This window comes from Phacochoerus africanus, chromosome 5 (assembly GCF_016906955.1).
Source record: "Phacochoerus africanus isolate WHEZ1 chromosome 5, ROS_Pafr_v1, whole genome shotgun sequence".
NCBI classification, from domain to species: Eukaryota; Metazoa; Chordata; class Mammalia; order Artiodactyla; family Suidae; genus Phacochoerus; species Phacochoerus africanus.
The window spans coordinates 78,246,323-78,268,931 of NC_062548.1; the positions used below are offsets into that span (position 1 = coordinate 78,246,323).

The 22,609-nt window shown below is 44.5% G+C and overlaps 1 protein-coding gene across 3 annotated transcripts in view; it reads right to left on the bottom strand.

The window, feature by feature from the left end:
• Nucleotides 1-73: 73 nt before the first annotated feature.
• PLEK (pleckstrin) overlaps nt 74-22,609 on the bottom strand; it is a 28,993-nt gene continuing 6,457 nt past the window's right edge. Inside the window, exons 1-9 of one of the 3 annotated variants that reach the window (XM_047781902.1) lie at nt 21,581-21,616; nt 17,837-17,992; nt 17,414-17,595; nt 15,811-15,902; nt 12,228-12,412; nt 10,515-10,619; nt 4,914-4,997; nt 3,242-3,311; nt 74-1,804 (exon numbers count right to left, since the gene is read on the bottom strand). In XM_047781902.1, the coding sequence (XP_047637858.1) occupies nt 1,668-1,804; nt 3,242-3,311; nt 4,914-4,997; nt 10,515-10,619; nt 12,228-12,412; nt 15,811-15,902; nt 17,414-17,595; nt 17,837-17,992; nt 21,581-21,595 (1,026 nt within the window). In that variant the 5' untranslated portion in view covers nt 21,596-21,616 and the 3' untranslated portion in view covers nt 74-1,667. Of the gene's footprint in view, nt 1,805-3,241; nt 3,312-4,913; nt 5,011-10,514; nt 10,620-12,227; nt 12,413-15,810; nt 15,903-17,413; nt 17,596-17,836; nt 17,993-21,580; nt 21,617-22,609 lie in introns of those variants that run through there. The other 2 variants (XM_047781901.1, XR_007135108.1) reach the window with 2 other exon arrangements.

The following is a 22,609-nucleotide window of genomic DNA, read 5'->3' on the forward strand; positions in this document are numbered from 1 at the left end:
GAGTGAAAGTGGGGGTAGAGAAGGAGAGTCATGAAGAGCAGGGAAACATCAGAGTCATCACACCAAAAAGACATCAACAAGGTAAATATTTATTTCAAAACTTAACAGTGATGCCACATGAATAAATACGTTTAACACTGAATGTGGGAAAACTACGGTGCATGTTCTAAGATGATTTACTAAAGAATCAGAGAAAAGGTGGTCTTTTACCCCTTGAACTTCCTGGCCACTGAGAAAAGAATCTGGGGGTAGGAAGAGCCTGAAGGAGGTTGTGTGGAATTTGGGGGGAAAGGGAAGAGAGGAGCCGATACAATCAGGAAGAATTTTCTACTCCCCTTTCCTCACTATGGCCTTAAAATTAAACTTCTGAAGTTGGAAAATACACCTTCACCCACATACCTGGTTTCTTTCTCCATTTTGGTTTCAAATCACTAGAACGTGGGCAGGGATAAACATTGGAAGGTAGTACCTCCTTTGATTTGGTCAGATCCCCCTGGTGTATGATGGGTTTGTGAGGCCCTTCAGAGGTGAAGCAGGAGCTGCAACAGCACATGCTTAAAACTCAGGCTCAACCCCAATATCAATGACTGAGGTACAGCACAGCGTGTTGGCCACCACCACACACTGTGTAGGTGCAAGTCAAATCCATCTTTGTACAAACCCATCGTCCCATCAGCTGGCCTGGGGTCCAGCTCCTCCACCCGCTGGAGCTGGGGGAGGAGGGCATCAGCCAAGGAGCTGCCCAGCCCCCTCACTCACGGAGAGACCCCGTAGAGAAAACCCATCCAGCCACTTTTTTCTATAAACCCTCAAATGAAATTTAATCTTGCAGATTTGGAGTTCCTAGTCATAATTAGGGGGGAAAAAAAGATAGAGTAATGATCTGGAAGGGGTCAAACGTAGCCCCTTGCCAGACCAGCCTACAGCGGGAGCAGGACACACCTGCTCTGGGCAGCTTCTGTGGGTGGAGAGGGCTTGGGCAACTCCTGACTTCCTCGGATGTTTTTCTCAGAACTTTTCAGGCTGTAGCCACAAGGCTTCAAGCTAAAAGCCACCACTGGGGAGCTGGCTCTCAGGGAGTTTCTGGGTAGCGCAAGAAAGGAAAACGAGACTTGTCCTTGACACTGATATGTGATCTCGTGGCCAACATCAAGGGAAGGAAACAGAGGGGAACCACAGAGATTTTCTCCTAGCACTCTTAAGACAGAGGGGCAATGGTTTCAAAGGGAAGCATTGCTTCCAGTTCTGAAGGGCAAGGTCAAAACCTGAGCACCGAGGGACACCGGCTGCACTGCCATGGGTATTAGAATCGCAAGGCTTTGGGGTTTGAAGCAAGGGAGGAACTCAGGGCTCTCCTAGTTCAATGCTTTCATTTTCCAGAGGAGGAACCAGAGACTTGGAGCAGGTAAACAGTGTCCCAGGCCACACAGCTTGTCATGTCTGCCTGGGGGACACAGAGGACGGCAGAGAGGCTTGAGCGAGCCATGTGGTCAGTGCAGGCGAATATCACACACCACGGGGTTAGTTACCTCCAGGACCCCCTGCAGATGACAATGTCCCACCCCTGGGCCCTTTCTCGTGAGATCTGTCACAGAAGTAGCCTGGTCCTGGATTGAGCTTATCCATGTGGTTCCCTGGGAGGCAGGTGCCGAGCTGCAGGCATGTCCTCACTTCCCCGTCCGGGAGGCCACCTGGATGGCTTTGATCCACTCAGTGCGCTCCTTGGGGTTGGCCGCTTGCAAGAAGTAGTGCACTTCATCGGCCGTGATGATCTCAAAGAGGTTCTCTTCCTCACTCCTCCTGTCTGGTGAGAGAGGAAGTGAATGACAGCCCACAAGGGCCCCCGAAAGGACACCCAGATCACCCTCCTTCTGCAAGCTGTGAAATCCCCATTTCTCAAGTGTTCTAAGAATTAAGTGCAGCATGATTTTCAAGCTTACCATCACTACATGATCATAAACATTCACTGTATGATTATATATATAGTGCTTATACAAGCAGGTATGTAGCGGAAATGTAAAACCCGAAAGGAGAAAGATTTTTCTTTTATAGTTTATATGGAAACTAAATTTCTCGCTTTTGTACAAATAATGTTGAACCAAAACTCTGTAATAGTGTCTAGTGGGTAACTTTCCCCTGCTCATAAAATAAACCAAGAGCTGACCTTAATATATATATATATATATATATATAAACAGATGCAGGGTTCCCTTGTGGAGCAGTGGGTTAAGGATCCGACATTGTCACCGCCGGCCCGGGAACTTTCACATGCCATGAGCACCGCCAAAAATTAAAACAAAACAAAACAAAACAAAACAAAAAACCATGAAGGCACCACCAGTACCACCAGGATAGCCTGAACTGGTTTTTAGCAAATTAACAAAGGCTAAGTGAGAGTCTCTTTTGAAAGACTGGAAGGTAGCAAACTAGCCAATACTGTGACAAGACTTAAAACATCCATCTCACATCAAAAGGCAGCACACTCCCTATCCCAACACTAAAGAATGACTCTCCAGGGAGAGGGGAGTGAGCAGATGCAGGAATAGTAAAAATCCAGGCTTTTACTCCTGCAGTGTTTTCCTGTCAGCCTCTATAACATCACAAACCCCAAATGACAGGAGAAACCAGGGCCTGGATGTCCAAACTGCATCTTCCCGCTGACACAGCTCATCCCTACACCTAAGAAGTCAGTCTACACTGACAGGATTATTCCATCACCGAGTCTTGGGCTTACAATCAGGACCCAGGGGTCAGTTCCTGTAACTCCGCCATTCTCGAAGAGGAACTAAAACCCAGATTCATTAGGCAACTCACCCACAGTTGTGCCACTAACTAACAAGCCAAGACCCATCTACAACCCAGGAGCACTTCTGGCACCTCACACTGCCCAGGGCACAAATGTTCCTTTTGTTGTGGGAGATTTCCAGATCTGCCAAGAGTCCTCTTTCAGGAATGCATGGCCATTCTCCCCATCTCAGCCATCTGAGGTGATAGATTTTTCTCAGCCTTGTGCTAGGATTTATTCGAGACTGCCACAAAACCACTCCAACCACCCAGAGCCCAGAAAGCCAGAGCAGCAGGTGGGAGAAAACAGCTCTGGGTCTCTCCAGAGTTTTCAGACAGTAAATTCATCTATGTCTGAGTGAGTGCGTGAGTGGGTGAGGGAGTGCTGTCAGGATGTCCAGATGCGGGAAGGGAGCCTGGGTCGACACAGCTCTTTCCCACAAAAATCCATTCTTACCATCTGTGTTGCTCTCCACTGAGGTCACCACACAGCCTCTCAAGTGAATCGCTCCCAGGGGATCTTCCCCCTAAAAGAGAGAGGAGTCCTTCTTTAAGTTTCCGAAATACAATGTACGGATAGATCTTATCTCCTTGGTGCAAAAGCCACACAGACTCACTCTGGTGTAGATCAGGGCCCCCCAAGTAGATAAGAGCAGAAGGAGATTAAAGGAACCCCTTCTCCTTTTCACCTTCAGGGCAAGGGGGCTAGATGGGGAGACACGAGTCAATCCAAGCTTCTGCACCTCTGGAAGAAAGTGGCAGGAGAGGTGGTGAGGCTGACCCATCACCCTTTTCTCTTCCATTTCCAGAGCCTTTGGGCTCCAGGCAACTGACACAGTAGAAAAACCTCACAAGAGAGAATCACAGAGCCCAGCACTACTAGCAGAGGCAAAGGACCCAACTCAGGCAGACCTGGCTCTGAATAATCAAGAATCCAAGGGAGTTCCCGTCGTGGCACAGTGGTTAACGAATCCGACTAGGAACCATGAGGTTGCGGGTTCGATCCCTGGCCTTGCTCAGTGGGTTAAGGATCCAGCGTTGCCATGAGCTGTGGTGTAGGTTGCAGACGCGGCTCGGATCCCGTGTTGCTGTGGCTCTGGTGTAGGCCTGTGGCTACAGCTCTGATTAGACCCCTAGCCTGGGAACCTCCATATGCCGCAGGAATGGCCCAAGAAATAGCAAAAAGACAAAAAAAAAAAAGAAACCAAGAGTTCCCATTGTGGTGCAGATGAAACGAATCTGACTAGGAACCACGAGGTTGTGGGTTCGATCCCTGGCCTCGCTCAGTGGGTTAAGGATCTGGCGTTGCCATGGCATAGGTAGCTCCACCTGTGTGGCATAGGTAGCTAGAGTTCCAGTTCCCTAGCCTGGGAACCACCATATGCTGCAGGTGCAGCCCTAAAAAGACAAAAAGACAAAAAAAGAAAAAAGAAAAAAAAAAGAAAGAAAACCCTCAAGAGCCCAAGTGGCTGGACTTAAACCATTCTCTCATCCAACTTGGCCAAGAAGAGGAATTACCACTTTTTTGTATCCTAAATCAAGAGCAAAACCTTGGACTGGTTGAGTTCCTCTGAAAACATCAGACTGGAGCAAATTGAAAAAAAAATTACAGTGAGGAGTTCCTGTCATGGCGCAGTGGTTAACGAATCCGACTAGGAACCATGAGGTTTCGGGTTCGGTCCCTGCCCTTGCTCAGTGGGTTAAGGATCCGGCGCTGCCGTGAGCTGTGGCATAGGTTGCAGACGCGGCTCGGATCTCGCGTTGCTGTAGCTCTGGCATAGGCCGATGGCTACAGCTCCGATTGGACCCCTAGCCAGGGAACCTCCATATGCCGCGGGAGTGGCCCAAAGAAATAGCAAAAAGACAAAAAAAAAAAAAAATTACAGTGAGTTGACCAAATAAGTGATCATAGAGTGGTATTTTCTTCCATCCCCAAGATTCTGCTGGCCTCAAAGCCTAAGCGCTTCGATCTTTGCAATAAGAAGGGGTAGGAAAAGATGGAGGAAGGAGGGAGGAAAAGAAGTGGGAGGGTGACGAGGAAAGGGGCTTCCACAGAGCCGACGGGAAGCCCAGTGCCCGCGTGCGGTGAAGGCTTCTAGGGAATGGATCTATCAAGCACAACATCTCACCCCGGCAGGGTCATAGTAGTGCAGATACGCAGGGTCTTCTCTCAGAATGAACTTCCTCACTTTCCAGTTCTTCCTCCTGTGCCCCTGCATCCAAGATCAACAGAGAAAAAAGAAGGATGAGTCCTTAGCATCACTCTGTACACATGGTACCTTCAAGACAAGCCATGTTGAATTGAACAAAAGGAAGAAAGACAGATGAAATATTAACTTTAGGAGAAACCAGGTCATGGCCCAAGTCTTTGTCATAAGGACAGCACTGGAGTCCGTGAACACTTTGGATGCTATTAAATTATGGATTAAATTATTTCTAAAAGGGTGGGGGGGGAATGTATACATGTAAGGATAACTTGATCCCCTTGCTGTACAGTGGGAAAAAAAATAAAAATAAAAAATAAATTATTTCTAAGATTGTCACACAGCTTTAGCATTATTTGAGACAGTTCTATGTACACAACCTATGTTAGCCAATATGGGGACTATAAAGAGATTTAAGACACGGCCCTGCTCTTCAAAGAGTTTACAACTTTTATAAAAATATAAAATAGCAAATGTCCAAATCAAATAATTTGTATAGTTATGGATTTCAAATGAGTTTTTAAAAATTTATTGTTTATTATTGGTGGGGTTTTTTTTGGCTGCACCCAAGGCATGTAGAAGTTCCCAGGCCAGGGATCAAACCCACGCCACAAGAGCAACCTAAGCCACTGCAGTGACAATTCTGGATCCTTAACCTGTTGTGCCTCAGGAGAACTTTTTTGTTGTCGGTTTTGAGGTTCTTAAATTTTTTATTGAAATATAGTTGATGTCCAGTGTTAGTTTCAGGTGTACAGCAAAGTAATTCAGTTATAAACATATATATATGATTTTTAGATTCTTTTCTTTTTTCACTTTTTAAAGTTGTATTGAAGTATAGTTGACTTACAATGTTGTGATAATTTCTGCTGTACAGCAAAGTGGTTCACTTATAAGTGTACACGCTTTCTGTTAGAGGTTATTACATGATATTGATTATAGTTTCTTGTGTGCTATATAGTAGGTCCTACTTTCAAAGAATTTTTATTTATTGCTTTGTAGGGCCACACTTGAGGCATATGGAGGCTCCCTGGCTAGGGGTCTAATTGAAGCTACAGCTGCCAACCTACACCAGAGCCACAGCAATGCCAGGTCCAAACCACATCTGCAACCTACACCACAGCTCACGGCAATGCAAGATCCTTAACCCACTGAGTGAGGCCAGGGATCAAACCTGCATCCTCATAGTTCCTAGTAGGATTCGTTTCCTCTGTGCCACGATGGGAAGTCCTCAAAGGATTTAAATGAAGGAGACATAACCAGGTTTGGGATGTCACAGAGAGCCCCATAAGACCTACACTTTTCCACGTGGGACACACAGAGTGAGCAAGAGTGGGTGGGAAGACCAATGACAACCAAAGAGAAGTAGTGGGAGTGTCCAAGGCATTTTCAGACACTGCCTGAGTAAGACCAGTCTGGCTAGAAGGCAGGGTTCATGAGGAAGAGCAGAAGTAAGCGTGGAAAAGTGGAAGGAGACAGTTAAAAACACAACATGGAGGTTGTGTGAGTTCCATTGCAGCTCAGCAGAAATTAATTTGACTAGTATCCATTGGGATGCGGGGTCGATCCCTGGCCTTGCTTAGTGGGTTAAGGATCCGGCGTCACCATGAGCTGTGGTGTAGGTCACAGACATGGCTCGGATCCTGCATTGCTGTGGCTGTGGTGTAGGCTGGCAGCTGTAGCTCAGATTGGACCCTTAGCCTGGTAATTTCCCTATGCTGTGAGTGTGGCCCTAAAAAGAAAAAAAAGAAAAACAAAAAAACCATGGAGGTCATTGTCACTGATGGCTTTTGAATCAGAGGCGAAAAGATTACAATGACATTTTAGGAAGGTTACTATGGTGAAAACATACAGGGTGGACCAGCTGGTTAGGTTAAAGATAAACCAGGGGAAAGACAATAAACTAAAAAGAAGGTCATTAAGAAATGATTGAAATAATCCAAACATACAATGATTAGGGACCAGCAAGAAAGAGCAACTTTGGAAATAGAAAGCAACAGTTGCTGTGATTGACATGGTGAGAAAGAATGGGTCTTTCCCGATAGCATGAAACATTGACGTTGTCTAGACTGTCGGTCTTGAGGCAAGATTTGAGTCTTTTTCGTTTTTGTTCCTCTGCTGCCCAACACACTTTATATCTGTTTGGAATTGCCTTGAATTACTCAGTTATTTCAATTAGCTTACAATAGTTGTTTAAATAGTTATGTTAAACCTGATTCTCTGATTTCCCACAGTAAATTCAACTCTGGAACCCAAAAAAAATTATTTTAGAAAATATATAATTTCTAGCTTGCCAACATGAAGAATATTATTTATTATTTCTGAAGCTCCACATATTGAGAGGCACATAAACAAATTTTCCAAAAGTTTTCACCGTGCTTGTATAGAAAGAATGAAACATTGTGATTTTAGCAAACAGCGCCTCCATTACAATGCCAGATCAGAGGAGTTTAGTGACAGCTTTCAAGAATGCATCTAAGATATTTGGAAGGGCACTTGGTCAAAGCTCTCATCTCCAAGAACTTTTTCCTTGTCAGAAGGATGGAGCCAGGAACACTGTAGAGTCATATGGAAGAACAGAGGGTATTTCTATTTATAATACCCTATACAGAATAGCTTTTGTAAAGTATCAACTTCTAAAATCCTCATTATGAGTTTCTGCTCTTTGCCTTAGCTGATGTTGCCCAGAGGCTGAGGATGCTAAAGTTTTTGTCCCACACTATTTCCTCCTGATCTATAGATACACAAGTCACGTTCTCTTAGCAATCACTGTATGACTATCAAGGACTCTTGAGCCAATGGGAGAGGAAGGTACAGGAGGATGTGAAATCAGCCAACTCTGGCCAACCACATTGTCCTTAAGCCCTCATTGGCATCACAGTGTAACACAATGAAGAGTTATCTTCCATTGCATGAGCATTTTCCTGAGGCATTTTAAGGAATGCACGCATGCTTGTGGTTTCCAAGAACTCTTGCTGTTCTGTCAATGTCATCTATGCAATACGCCATTTTAAAAGGGAACTTGAGCATCTACAGATTTTGGTATCCATGGCGGGTCCTGGAATCAGTCCTCTGTGGATACTGAGGAATGGGTACACCTTATATTCAATTTAATTCACTGTAAAATTTATATTGCCTATTACAGATGAACAACTCTGCAGCAGATATGAGAAACACACATAACATGGCCCTCTTCATCAAATAATCTACATGTGGCTGAGAAACCCAGTCTTTTGTTCATGGTTGAAACAGAACAAATTACATAAAAAAGATTATATTGAATAGAATCCAATGTCATTCATCCTCAAACTTGCTACAACCCTCAAGTAGAATTATTTCCTCGGGGATGAGGGGAGGAGGGAGGATTGGGGCTGGAGGAGACTGACCTCCAGTTGGATACAGCTACTTCTCACCTGTGAGGGGTGGAGCACAGGTGTCCTTTTTCAAGATAAGCCTCCTGTGCAGGTTAAGCTTGGCCAACTCCCAACAGTAGACACGGGGGGCAGGAGGGGGGTAGTTTTATGGTATTTAAAGAGGAGATTTTTTTAAAATTTCTCAGATGATTCTGATATGAACCAGGATGATAAATCACTGACATAAGAGATTGGAAACATTAAAAGGGGCTGTCAATTCAAGTAGAAGAGGTTTTTAAAAAGTGAGAAGGGAAACTATTGAAAAAAGAACACAATTCCAGAATGAACAAAGATTTCATGTCTTCTTAATGTTAAAAGGAGGTTTATAGGACTAGACAGTGTTAAATTAATTTTTAAGAAAATGGTTAGCTCTGTGACTCTTAACATTGACCACATATCAGAATCTCTTGGGGACCTGTAAAATCCAGGGACTCTGATTTGATTGGCCTGGGGAGCAAATTTAACAGATCTGTGGCAAACTAAAACGTGCACTTATTAGGTGATCTAAAGCTAAATTGTACCTATCAAAGGCCACATAAAGGAAGGGGAAGGAAAACTGGGAAGCAAGCCTACTTCTCGTTCCCATAATCTTCAACACATCCTCATGCCCATCCAGCCCACTCCACTGGGCCCTTTGCCCAGATATGACTCCAGTCCAGCCCAGACTTTGTCTACCCCTTTTCCACCTTCAGGTTCCATGTTCTCAAGATTCCATTCTAAACTAAGGCTTGTCAGATCAACTAACTCAAAAACTAAGTCATTCATGGCTGATAATTATGTAGAATGACAGAAGAGATCAACAAAATAAGAAAACAATGAAATTCCCTCCCAAGCTACTCCTGTCTTAACAGCCACCTTTCAGCACCTGGAATCAAAGAGTCAGGAATATGGGAATGTTTGTCCAAACCCATGAGGAAGGTAGTGATGGGTGAACTCTGCCTACAGGCCACTGACAGAGCCTTCCTTATGTAAGGCTGGCCCTGCTCCTATGCTTATTCTTTTATCTAGTCAGTGAGCAGCCTGTCATAAAAGTTATTAGAATAGTTTGTGAAGTCTTTCTAAATCGTGGCTGTATTATTTCTTAGGACAGTGTTCTCTCAAAACCTGATGTTAAGGTAAGTTTTCCACACTGATGCCCCCACTCCCCTTAGTGAAACTCAAAATCCCTATCTATATTGAATCTCAGCCAGCCCAAAATCCTCCTTTTGAAGTGTAAATATATGCTCAAATTTCATTCTTCCCTCTTCACTCTGGAAGGTCGGGTTCCTATTACAAGATTAGTCAAATCTCTCAGTCCCATGGGACCAGAAATACCCTTACAGCAACCAGATTCTCTCTGATATATACTGAGCAGTGCCTTTAAGACAGCTCACAGAATAGCCTCAAGGGCAAGACCTTGGCCTCATAATGCAGCTTTGGCTTCTATGACAACATATGCTAGTATCAGTTGTTTCACCCTGAATATGCCCATGTTTTCCTGTTACTTCTTCCACTACTAGGTGCTGGCCCTGGCTTCTTCACTCTTGTGAAGCCCTTGTGTTCTCTTATGTCTTGGCACCCTGTGCGTGGGCACTTGATAACTAACTAGAACTCTTCAGCTCACCCCAGCCTCTCTTCTCAGACTGACAGTGGCTGGTACCTGGTACACCTAATAATGACTGAGCCTATGCCTTCTGACTGGATTTGACCTTTGTCTGCTGTTGCTCCTGCACAGTTGACCTGGGTATGGCCTTTTCCTATTTCCTGACTATTTTTCAGGGAAGAGGAATAGGCCAAAAAATGGAAGGACTTTCACTAGGAAGCATCTGAGTCTTTTGCATAGCATCTCTCAGCTGATCAATATCTTCCAGCCAATGAAAAGATCAACATTTTTTCCTGAAAAACTGATAAAAGAGGAATTTCCCTATTTCCAGGTGCATCTTCTGCCCCTCCTGCCTCTGTCCTCTCAGCCTCATGCCACTTTGATCAACTACCTAGATATTTGTCTATCTTTCACTCAGTCCATTTCATTTTCTAATTGCCTATTGGCCATACAAACAAAATACCATTTGGTAATTCAGATATAAAGTACCTGGTAAGGGGGGAAGGCTGGGAGGCAAGAGTCATGGCCACTTACCTGCTTCAGCAAACATCCCTGCTTGATAATGACCCCTCTGAATTCTTCTTTCAGAATCACATCGTCATCACTGGAATTATCTTCACAGAAGAACCCACTGTCCGGCTATTGGGAGACCAAAGAGCAAGTGTCTTTTCCCCGTCTTAGGCAAATTGCTACTTATACCATATCCATCTCCCCCCATCCAGCCACTGGGGTAGGCACCTTCTCCTTCCCCTTATGGTTCATGTCCTAACCTGAACTTTAAAGGTTGTCCTTGATTAGCTCATTCCCCCTCCCACTATTCTTATTTCTAGATGCTTATTTCTTCTTGCTAGATGCTCTCTTGTCCCCACTCAGGTACGATCTTGTCAATATCCTTCCATTTTCTTGAGTTCCCCAAGCTATATTCAAAGTCTAGCTCAGCACATTTCTTCATTCAAAGGCTTCCTTCTCTTGGGACCTCACGGTCACACCTCTGAAAGCAGAGTTGGCTCATTTATAAGACACTGTGCATGCAACACAGTCTCTGTGATGACCTTGCCCTCAGTTCCTCTACTGAGGAGACCCAGAGCACATGTCCGGCACATCCTCTGAGGTCAGGAAGGAACAGGGACTTGCTCAGCTATAAGAGGGCAATGAATCACACAGAGGAAGAGAAGCCACTGTGCTGGGTATTTTTAGATTCTACATTTAAATGGCTATAAACAATCAGATCAAAATTCTGAAAAAAAATTCTAATGGGGGAACTTCCCCCAAAGTGAAATGAAACTCTCTCTGGGAAATTCACTTCATTTTTGTAGGTAGCTTCCTTACTTTTTGCTCTGACCCTAAATAGAACCAAAACTGCCAAAATCCCCCCAGAAATCCACTATTGCCCGATTCCTCACATAACCCAAAGTCCATATTGTGTCATATAGCATTTCCCAATCTGCGGTTAGCACCGGCCCCCAAGTACACAAGAGGCCTGAGGGAGGGAACGTGGATGAACGCATTTTATACTGAGTCACATATTTGAACGTATTTTTGGAAAAAAATACAACTTGCACATTGTGCTTTCACACATCTCCCTCGAGAAAGGGAGCTTCCAGAGGGCCATAATTTTTGCCTGTTATTTTTTTTTCCACTACTGTATCTCCTTTGTCTAGGTGACTGCCTGGCATGTACTGAGGCCTAATAAGTTTTTTGGTTTTTGGTTTTTGGTTTTTTTTTTTTTTTTTTGGTTCTTTTTACAGCCACACCTGAGGCATATGGGAGTTCCCAGGCTAGGTGTCAAATCAGAGCTGCCGGCTAAGGCCTTGGCCACAGCAACATCAGATCAGAGCAGAATCTGTGACCTATGCTGCAGTTTGCAGCAACATCGGATCCTTAACCCACTGAGCAAGACCAGGGCTCAAACCCGCCTCCTTCAGGGATACTAGTCAGGTTCTTAACCCATTGAGCCACAATGGGAACTCCTTATAAATGAATTATTGCTTAGAATCAGAATAGACATAGCAAAGTTTTAGAAGTTGGTAAAGAAAACTATCCGCGTAGACAGGATTTTCCTTTAAACAAACTCACTGGATGTGACAAGCATTGTGGAGGGGCCAGCTGTCAAGTCAGGGACATGGAACAACTCTGCAGGGTGGGCCTCTTCCTCCCAGGTATGCAGATATAAACTGAAATCAACCTAGAACCCACCCAAGGCAGCCCCCACTCCAGGGAGAGGGGAAAGGTAGCATCCTCACTCACAAAGTAGTAGAAGGCATCGGTGTTGTCCAGGAAAGGGTTCTCAGCAGTTCCGTCCACCGCGCTCTTGGAGAGGTCTCCAGCGGGCTGCAGGTACCCTTCGTTGAGCAGGGAGGAGGCGATCATGATGCCCTCCTGGCGATTCCGAACAGAATTGTTGGAAAGCAGCCAGTCGATGACACAGTTGCCTGGATGGGACCATCAGAGGGAAGGTTAACTCTCTTTACCAAAGACCTAGCTGCTGCCAGTTGCCCCTGGAGAGCTGCAGCACACCCAAGGGTCAGATATGTCTCATCTTCCCTGCTATTCCAAGAAGGAAAAGTGAAATCAGTGGGATAGATACCTGAAAACAAAAGGAACCATGTCAAAGGTTTTTGGGTTTTGTTTAAAATAACTACCTGCTCCTTAAGGAGCAATGCACGCATAAAGAAATAGATTTTACTCACCCGTTCATTTATCCCATTAACCACCAAGCATTTACTGACTATCTGCTAGATGCTGAGTACCATGATAGGTAGTGGGGAGGCTCCCCCAGGGAATCGAAAAGGTGGATCTGGGGGAAAAGTAAGTGTTGTAACAAGTGCTTTGCTGTGGGTCAATACAGTGGAGCTGCTGGGTTGAATCTTCAGGAAGATGTGGGGGCGGCAGGGAGGGGTACTGTGTGTACACCATTGGGAAAAGATTCACAGAGGAAGTGACACTGAGTAGAAGTTTGCCAAGCATCTACTCAGGTGGGGACTGAGAGGAACCAGCAGAGGCTGAGGGAGCAGCAGCTTGAACAGACACACACAGGCACGAAGCCGACCTGCTGAAGTGTCGGGGGTGGGGGGAGTCGGTAGAAAGAAGGAAAGAGGAGAGAAAGGAAAGCCCCGGGTGAGTGGGGAGAGCTTTGCTGGCACATTAAGAAATCAGGCAATGAAAAACCAGTGCAAGTTTTTGAGCAGAAAACCTGATCAGACATGTATGTCTTAAATTAGAATTTGATGATGTCCCTTGCACTAACTGTCATGGCTTTGCATGGTCTTACAGGAACCTTGAGAAGCCATTCAATCGAGGTTGGGCCTCAAGGGAGGATTGCAAAGAGAATAAAGTGAAACTGACCCACCAACTGGATTATTAGCAGGCTACAAGGAAGCTGTGTATTAAAAATAGTCTGTACAAGTGTAGCCAACCAGGGAGGCAACACAACAGATCCCGGGTCATCAAAGCAAGGGCAGTAGGGTGTGCCATCCTTGAAACAAGACCGAAAGCCATTGATTAGTGCAGCATCCATGAATTTCATATATAAAGGCTTTGCCCACTTTTCTTTCTCTGGAAGGATACACTAATACTGCATTTCTGCTTTTAATCTTTGCTGTGACCCTCTAAGAGGTAGGGCAGTAATTACAGATCTCTTCTTTTCTTTCTTCTTCTTTTTTTTTTTTTTTTTTTTTTTGTCTTTTTAGGGCCGCACCTGAGGCATGTGAAAGTTCCCAGGCTAGGGGGTCAAATCGAAGCTATAGCCACTGGCCTACACCACGGCCACAGCAACACAAGACCTGAGCCATGTCTGCAACCTACAGCACAGCTCATGACAACGCCAGATCCTTAACCCACTGGGTGAGGCCAGGGATTGAACCTGCATCCTCATGGACGCTAATCAGATTCATTTCCACTGAGTCACAACAGGAACTCACAAATTTCTTTTAAGAATGAAAAAATTATGCCATGGGTGTGGCCCTAAAAAAGAAAAAAAGAAAAAGAATGAGAAAATTAAGACTCAAGTGACCTTAGGCCTGAGTTACACCTGCAGTGGGGCTTCACTTAAGTGTCCTCATCCTAGATTCCACATGTGCTCACTCGAGATGCTGACACTTGAAAAACAAGTTCAGTCTCATCTCCTTGTCACCTGACATTCAAGGTCCTCCATCACACGTCAGCAGTGCCTGAGTCCCAATCTCTTGTCTCTCTGCTGAGACCACCTGACTCCCACATGAAAGTTCAACTCACCTGCATTTCTAGAACCTGCTCTGATCTTCAATGGAGAGAACTTAAGAAGTTCAAGCTCAATACTTTGGGACTCAGTAATACAAACATAAGCCTGGCCTGGACCTCATGCCCAGAACTATACCAGAACCTCCCCCTCGTTTCCATTTCCAGAGGTTCTGTCTTGGTGAGGATTAATTCCCCTGGCATACTACCCAGTTACCCTGGGGCATCCCCTTTATCCCTCTGCCTTCCTGACCTTAACCTCGACCATTTTCTTGAATTATTTGTTGGATGGACAATTCCCTTAGATTCTTCTTTCTTTTTTCTTTCTTTTTTTTGGGCTCTTTGTCATTTCTAGGGCCACACCCGCAGTATATGGAGGTTCCCAGGCTAGGGGTCGAATCAGAGCTGTAGCCGCCGGCCTACGCCAGAGCCACAGCAACACGGGATCCGAGCTGCATCTTTGACCTATACCACAGCTCAAACACCGGATCCTTAACCCACTGAGTGAGGCCAGGGATTGAACCTACAACCTCATGGTTCCTAGTCAGATTCAATAACCACTGAGCCACGACGGGAACTCCTCCCTTAGATTCTGCATCTGTTGCATCTTCTCTGACTTTTCTTCTGTTGACCTCTCCTATCACCATAAGTCAGCCACATCTGATATCTGACAACCTAGTCCCAAACCGTATGTCCCATTTTCCCCCCTGATGACCCATCAGCCCTACCAAGCTGGTTATTTTCTTTCCCTGATGAATATTCTGGAAATCTCAGCCCCATAACTTTGTCCTCACCATTCTCTGCGCAGCCTCCTCATCAGATTCCTTCCCACAAGCACTTCATGACATTCCACTAATCTTTCAGGGAAGAATTTAGGCACCACCTCTACTCATCCCAACTACCCCTGAGTTCTTTCTCTCTTCTGAACTCACGGAATTGATTGTCTGTGTGGACATATGACTTCTTCGTCATGATAACCACATTAAGAGCTTGCATCATACAGTACTCAGCGTGTTCTAAACGCATTACAGTTACAGCAAGTCTTAAAATCAGTGCACTATGACTATCCCTCATTGACAGACAAGGAAAGTGAAGCACAGAGAATCTAAGTTACTGGCCTAAGGTTTTACAGCTAGTGAGTTGCAGAGCCAGGATTTGAACCAAGGCAGTCTGGCACCAAAGAACATGTTTTTAACCCCTGCGCCACCTACCTAAACTCATAACACATAATGCCTGACCTTGTGAAGCCTCAGACATCCCTAATATTGTCACTTAAATCTGATGTTGTATATCTTGATTCCTGTTTATCATCTTATTCATCTCTCTCTATTTCAACACCCATACATATTGGGGGAAAAAAATGACTCTTTGATGGATATAGGTGGAACTTCTGAAACTTTATCTTGAATAACAAAGTTCTGTTCTATCCTTATTTCTCTCTCTACGCTGGCGAAGAAGTTCAATGATCACGTCCACCAGTCTGCGTTCCATGACCCCATCCCCCCACCATGCTCCACATCCCCACCCCCCACACACAAGGCTGAGCGAGGCCTCCAGACCACCTGCCCCCCCACCCAACCCACCCACCCCACTTCAGACTCGCAAGGCCTTTTACCTGTGAAGCAGTGATTAAAAACCTTCTTGTCCTTCTCTAGGTTTAGTTCTTTTATTCCTTTTTCTGTGTCTTTCATGGACAAATACAAGGCACTGCACAGAAGAAAACACGCGGATGAGCGGGAGCCTTTCAAAATGGCAAGTCCTCTCAGGGACTCGCCACCTTGGGGAGGCTGGTTGTGAGCCCAAGCTTCCCCCTCCCCAGGCGAACCCTGAGCCTAATCTCTCCACTAGATCATAAGTGGTTAAAGGGCAGAGTTCATACTTGCACAACTCTGTGGCCTGCACAGCATTCAGTAACATGTACTAGGATGGCACTTGATATCTCTTCACTTCATTAAATTCTGTTGATTTAACTCCTAGAATCTGAGATGGAGAATTGCCCCAAGTAGCTGCCACAAATTAAAGGTCCTCACGCCTCAATCCTCAGGTCTCTGTCCTTTAAGTGTCCCTCAAGAGATCATCTAGGGTGGACAACTGTGTCCAAGAAAGTCAATGTGCGACTATACTTGTCTCTTACTCTACAAATTATGAGATAAAGCAAAAGAGAAGTTCTCATTTTTGCCCTTGAGATGATGCACATAAAATAGCTTTAATCAGAGAAATTGCAAGCAACAGAACAGAAGTCCACTTTCACATATTATGTAGCTCTATCCCGTACCAGCATCCTTCCCACTTAGCTCTCATGGCTGTGGCCAGAAATGTGGTCCCCTGATCACCCCACCCAGCAGCTACAGTGAGACTTAGCATCTTCTCTCAGGTCTTTACCAAAACATTTCCTTGGTGAGAGGTAGTGCCCCGTCTCTCCAAGCTTAACATGCATATTTTATCAAACTCCTGTGACCTGCCAAGTGCTGCATGAGGCATGCAGAAGGCTTTCTCAGTCCCCTCCTAGGATTCCTCCTCATTTGGTAAACAGAATCCTGGAGGGACGCTTTAAGCAGCCAACATGGAATTCTCCCTAGCAGGGCTCCTGTTTCAGGGTACGTTCCACATAGAGGCAAAAAACCAGCCAAAAGCAAAGAGACTCCTAGAGAAAGGAGTTCATGTGATAACCTTTCGGTAACAACTATCACCTGCAATTCCAGGCTGGTCAACATCAGAGGCCATTAAACTAGGTCAGGGCACAAATGGCTGCCACCCAGGAGGGGGGAACTTGAACTCGAAACCTTACCTACTTGGACACATATCCCTGCCTGTTTTTTTGTTTATTTGTTTACCTACCTATAGATCCCAAAGCTCTCTTTTAAGATTAACTTATTATGGCCACTCCATAAATGCAATGATGCATTCCCTCCTTCTCTCTCTTTCCTAGCTGTCTCCTTCCCTCTCTCTCTCTCTCTCTCTCTCTCAGTCTCTCTCTCTCTTTTCCAAGATTCCCCAAAATGAGGGAGTTTAAACTCCAGTAGCCTCCTCTCCTCAGCCGCTAGGCCCCCAGGTAAACATCTTAGTACATCAAGTGGCAGGACTAAAGACCTGGAAGGGTAGCTAAAGCCTTCAGAGGTGGACAAAGGAAGCCTTGGAGCAGGATCTGTTGTGAGTTTTCCTCAAGGGGTGCAGTGGGAGAAGCAGAGAGTGAAGGAAAGCAAACACAGACAATTCACCCTAAATCAATGGTCTCTGGCAGTCGAATGGACCTCCTGGTGGATTTCCTTGCAAACTTCTGGCCTCCTTCAATGCATTTAATAGCCTTCTTGATGTCCCGAACCCAGCCATCTCTCTCCTCCAGGAAGGCTGCCTGGAAGAAGTGGTCCTGCTGCTTGGTGGTTGTGATCTTAAACACAAACTGTAATCAAAACACAGCCCATTAGGAATGACTCCTTTCAAGGACCTGACATCCCCCGTAAGCACAACAGTTGAGTCAACCCCACTCTAGAAGCGCCTGGCCACAAAAGGCCCAAATGCCCAGGATGGAGAGTGGGTGGTGGTGAGAGGGACTGGCCCAAGGAGTTCCATTCACATTGTAGGCTCTGCAGGGACTCAAAGGTCAGTGCCTGACAAGGCATTCATCACGGTTAATGACTCACCATCCTTTTGCCAAAGTCCTGGCAAGGACTAGTCAGAGTGCTTCCTTTCAGAGGAATCATCCCTTTGGGACTGCTGTCACTTTTCTTCTTATAGAATTCAATTCCATCTTCTAACAATATAACCCACATGGGTTTCCAGGTGTTGAACATGCTCCCCTGTAATGACAACAAAAAGAGCTGGGCTTTAATGTTTTCTAAAGCTCTTTGATCAGTGGCACAAGATTTGGGTAATAGCCTAGCTTTGGCCAGTGTGAATGCAGGTGAACCACATTTGCGTGCCCAAGCCGCTAGGAAAGCAGCCTTTAGGGGTAAAGGGGAATGGCATTCTGCTGGAACTTTTTAAAAAAGTTTTAAGATAAAATGTACACACATCTATAATTAGCCCATAAGTCTCTCCTGGGCTGTTGCCAAGGGAACATGGTAGAGATCCCAATTCTCCTTCTTAGGTACTTCAGACAACCTTTCTGTGGCTTGTTTTCTGCTCTCAACCCTGCCCAGTGTTCGGTTCAACTTAGGGATGGCAAACAGATTCTACTTCAAGGACCAGCTTAGACTGAATGGTAGCTGAAGCCTGAAGCTGGACTTGCCGGAAAAGTGCCACCATCACCAGCTGTGTCAATGATGGGCGTGGAAGCCATAGACGGTGGCGTGCTAGCTGCAGTTACCTCCATCCTGTGTCTAAGCAGATTGTCTCTGAATGGGAATGTCAAGAAGAAACTCAGGATACAGTCCTGTGCACAGGCGTGGCTAAGAGGTAAGGCAATCACTTGCAGAATGGTCTCTAAGGCCAGTGTGATGCTGTCACATCAATGGGGCCTCCAGGAAAGTTTTCAGTTTGGGTTAATGTCAACTGCCCCTTGAGCAATAGAAAACCATTCTGACGACATCAAGAAAGTCTCTCTTTCTTGTCTACAATCTGGGATGGCTTTGGAAAGGGACGAGAATAGGGTTCTTCGCCTCTCATCTTTGAACCCACGATGTCACCCTGTCATGACTACCACAAAATGGAATTATCGTCCAGTTCCCAGAAGATCCTGCTGCTTATCTTAAAATACCAAGAGCTTCTATATAAAGGTCCAGCTGCCCAAAAGGAAAGCTATTTATTGCAAAGAAGATAAATACTCGTGGACTATAATTTTGCTTGTCCCAGTGTTCCCTTTGTTTTAGCTACTGAACAAAAAAATTAATTAAAACACAGTATCTCTTTTCTGTACAAGCAGAATAGCTATTCATGCTAACACTGGATTATTTCTCTTTTTAAAAAGTGGGCATCAGACACTATGCCAATACATTAAATAATTTCAATCAAATGTCTTTCTGTTTTATATCTACCAGAAAGAAACTCAGAATATAAAGAGCTCCTGCAAATCAATAAGAAAAAATACAATCTATTTTTTAAATGAGCAAAAGACTGGAAGAGGTATTTCATTAACAAGGATATCCAAAAAGACTCTGAAAAGTGCTCAACATCACTATCCATCAGAGAAACACAAATTAAAACCACAGTGAAATGCGTCTGCATGCACACTAGAGTATCCAAAAATTTTAAAAGATTGAGAAGAGCAAGACTTGGCAAGGATGGTAACTGGAACTCCTCATGTGGCTGGCAGGAGTGGAAAATGGTATATACAGTTTGGAAAAATGTGGAGAATGTTCTAATAATTAGAAAATATATATCAACGTATGTAGGCATGAGAGTACATGATGTCTGAAACTTATTCTCAAATATCTCAGCATGAGAATGTGTGCGTACACACACACACACACACACACAAAGGAGTTCCCATCATGGTGCAGTGGAAACGAATCCCACTAGGAACCATGAGGTTGCAGGTTCAATCCCTGGCCTCGCTCAGTGGGTTAAGGATCCAGCATTGCTGTGAGCTGTGGTGTAGGTCACAGAAGCAGATCGGATCTGGTGTTGCTGTGGTGTAGGCCAGCAGCTGTAGCTTTCCGATTCGACCCCTAGCCTGAGAACCTCCACATGCTGCTAGTGGGGCCCTAAAAAGACAAAAGCCAAAAAAAAAAAAAAAAGAATATGTGCATATATTTACATAGAAATAAAAGATAGGGAGACATAAGACAAAAGTAGACGTGATAAATCTAGAGAAAGAATATATAGGTAGTCATACTATTTTTTTTCACTTCTCTATGGGTTTGAAATTTTTCAAAAAATTGCAAAAATTAATAAACAAATGAACAACACTTCTGCACATTAAACTTGGGAATGTGTTTTTAGGAAAGACTAGTCTTTGAAAGTTTCAATAACTGAAAATAATAAAAGATATTCACAGAGCTAGGAGTAGGAAGTTGCACCAGATGACTCCTAAAATGCCTTTCAAGACTCAAATTTTATACTCTACTTCAGACTTATCAAAGATTTATAATTGCCAGAGTCACTCAGGGCTTTTGACCTTGGAAGAGGGATAAATTGGGAGAGGTCAGCCAGCACTGCATTCCTTCTGTCGACAATTAAAACCCCTGGAGCCAACAGTTCAAAATGAGTTTGTGCTTTCTAAATTCAAGTGGAGCCTCAGGGGTTGTCAGCTCACTTAAAGAAGGATATGTCATTTGGGATTCAGGGTCACTGTGTCCCCTGAGGAGGCGGAACTCGGTAAAACAAAAGAGGGGAGTTCCAATCGTGGCGCAGTGGTTAACGAATCTGATCAGGAACCATGAGGTTGCGGGTTTGATCCCTGCCCTTGCTCAGTGGGTTAACGATCAGGTGTTGCCATGAGCTGTGGTGTAGGTTGCAGACTCGGCTCGGATCCCGCGTTGCTGTGGCTCTGATCCCGCGTTGCTGTGGCTCTGGCGTAGGCTGGCGGTTACAGCTCTGATTTGACCCTTAGCCTGGGAATCTCCACATGCCGCAGGAGCAGCCATAGAAAAGACAAAAAAAAAAAAAAAAGAGGAAGACAGCTTACAAAGGGGGAGTTTCTTCCAGACTTGGTAGTGGTTAGTTAGGCTCAGATGGTGGGATTGTGGGTCATCTCCCTCCTCTCAGCCATTACTGAACCTGCCAGCTCCTCACTGGAGTCATAAGGCAGCACCTTCCCTCCACTACCCCTGACTTTGCCCCTCTCCGTCCTTAACCCTCTTTTTTTTGTCTTTTTTTTTGTCTTTTTGCTATTTCTTGGGCCACTCACGCGGCATATGGAGGTTCCCAGGCTAGGGGGTCTAATCGGAGCTGTAGCCACCGGCCTAGGCCAGAGCCACAGCAACGCGGGATCCGAGCCGCGTCTGCAACCTACGCCACAGCTTACGGCAATGCCGGATCGTTAACCCACTGAGCAAGGCCAGGGATCAAACCCGCAACCTCCTGGTTCCTAGTCGGACTCGTTAACCACTGTACCACGACGGGAACTTCTGTCCTTTACCCTCTTGATGCTCACCCAAGAGCAAAACCGGAAGTGTGGTCCCGGAATGCCCAGGCTAGAAAGGCACTTAGGATCAACTACAAACACCCTCCTCATACAGGTAAGAAAGGGTTAAGGGGCTGCGCCTAGTATACCTGACCAGTTAATGTGGAACTATGGTTAGAATCCAGGTTTCCTCGTTCCCAATTAGATGTTCTTTTCACTTCCTCTTAGATGCCATCATTTTGGTTCTCACAAAACTTTGAGTCATTCTAGAATCTAAATCAATCTTTAGCCCACTTGGCTAGCTATTTAAGTAACCTCATAAATATGTGTGTATATAAAATCATAAGACAGGAGTTCCCATTTTGGCTCAGCAGTAACAAACCTGACTGGAATCCATAAGAGTTCAGGTTCGACCCCTGCTCTTGCTCAGTGGGTTAAGGATCTGGTGTTGTCACAAGCTGTGGTGTAGAGGTCACAGAGGCAGCTCGGATCCTGCGTTGCTGTGGCTGTGGTGTAGGCCCGCAGCCACAGCTCTGTTTCGACTCCTAGCCTGAGAACTTCCATATGCCATGGGTATGGCCCTAAAAAAAAAAAAGGATTAAAATCATAAAGCACATCTAAATCATAAATCACACCATAATATTATCACATATAATAGATAGGTTTTATGATATTATGTAAGGTTTATATATAAGTATAAATTTACACACAAACACACATATATACACAGCATATGTCTGCTTTCTTCCATTATAGGCCAAAACCAATACAATTACATGTCAAAATGAGCAGGTTTTAGATGTTGAGTCAGATTTAAAGTTTCCAGGTGAGTCACTACACGTCATCATGGAAGTAGTTTAGTGCATAAGAATCTGACATTGCATGATACCAAAAGAAGAAATCTTAAAGGTCAAGATACTTGACCATATAAAAGAACTGATTTTCTATAGAGTAAAAGAAAGAAAGAAAGAAAAAACAACAACAAAAACCTCCTAAACAACTGAAAAGCAAATAAAATGTTGTGGTTATTTAATATATTATCATATCATTAAAGGTTAATATCCTTAACATATTTTTTAAACTCTTTAGAATCAATAAGAAATAGACAAATCCTCCCAATTTTTTAAAAAAATGGGCAAACAATAGAAACAGGCAATTCTCAAAAGAAGAGGTGTTTGGGTCCAATAAACGCAAAAATTTACTGTGTCGACAGCATTCAAATGAATGCAAATTAAATACGATAAAATCTTATTCTTGAATACTCTTTTTTAAAGATTTATAAAATGAATTGGCCAAGATTTGGGGAATTGGGCATGTGAGGAAAAAAGGCTCTGGAAGTCAGTAATTTGGTGCAGGCTGTCAAAAAACCTACCAAGTCATTGTAAGCTTTATAAATAGAAGCATAGGCTCT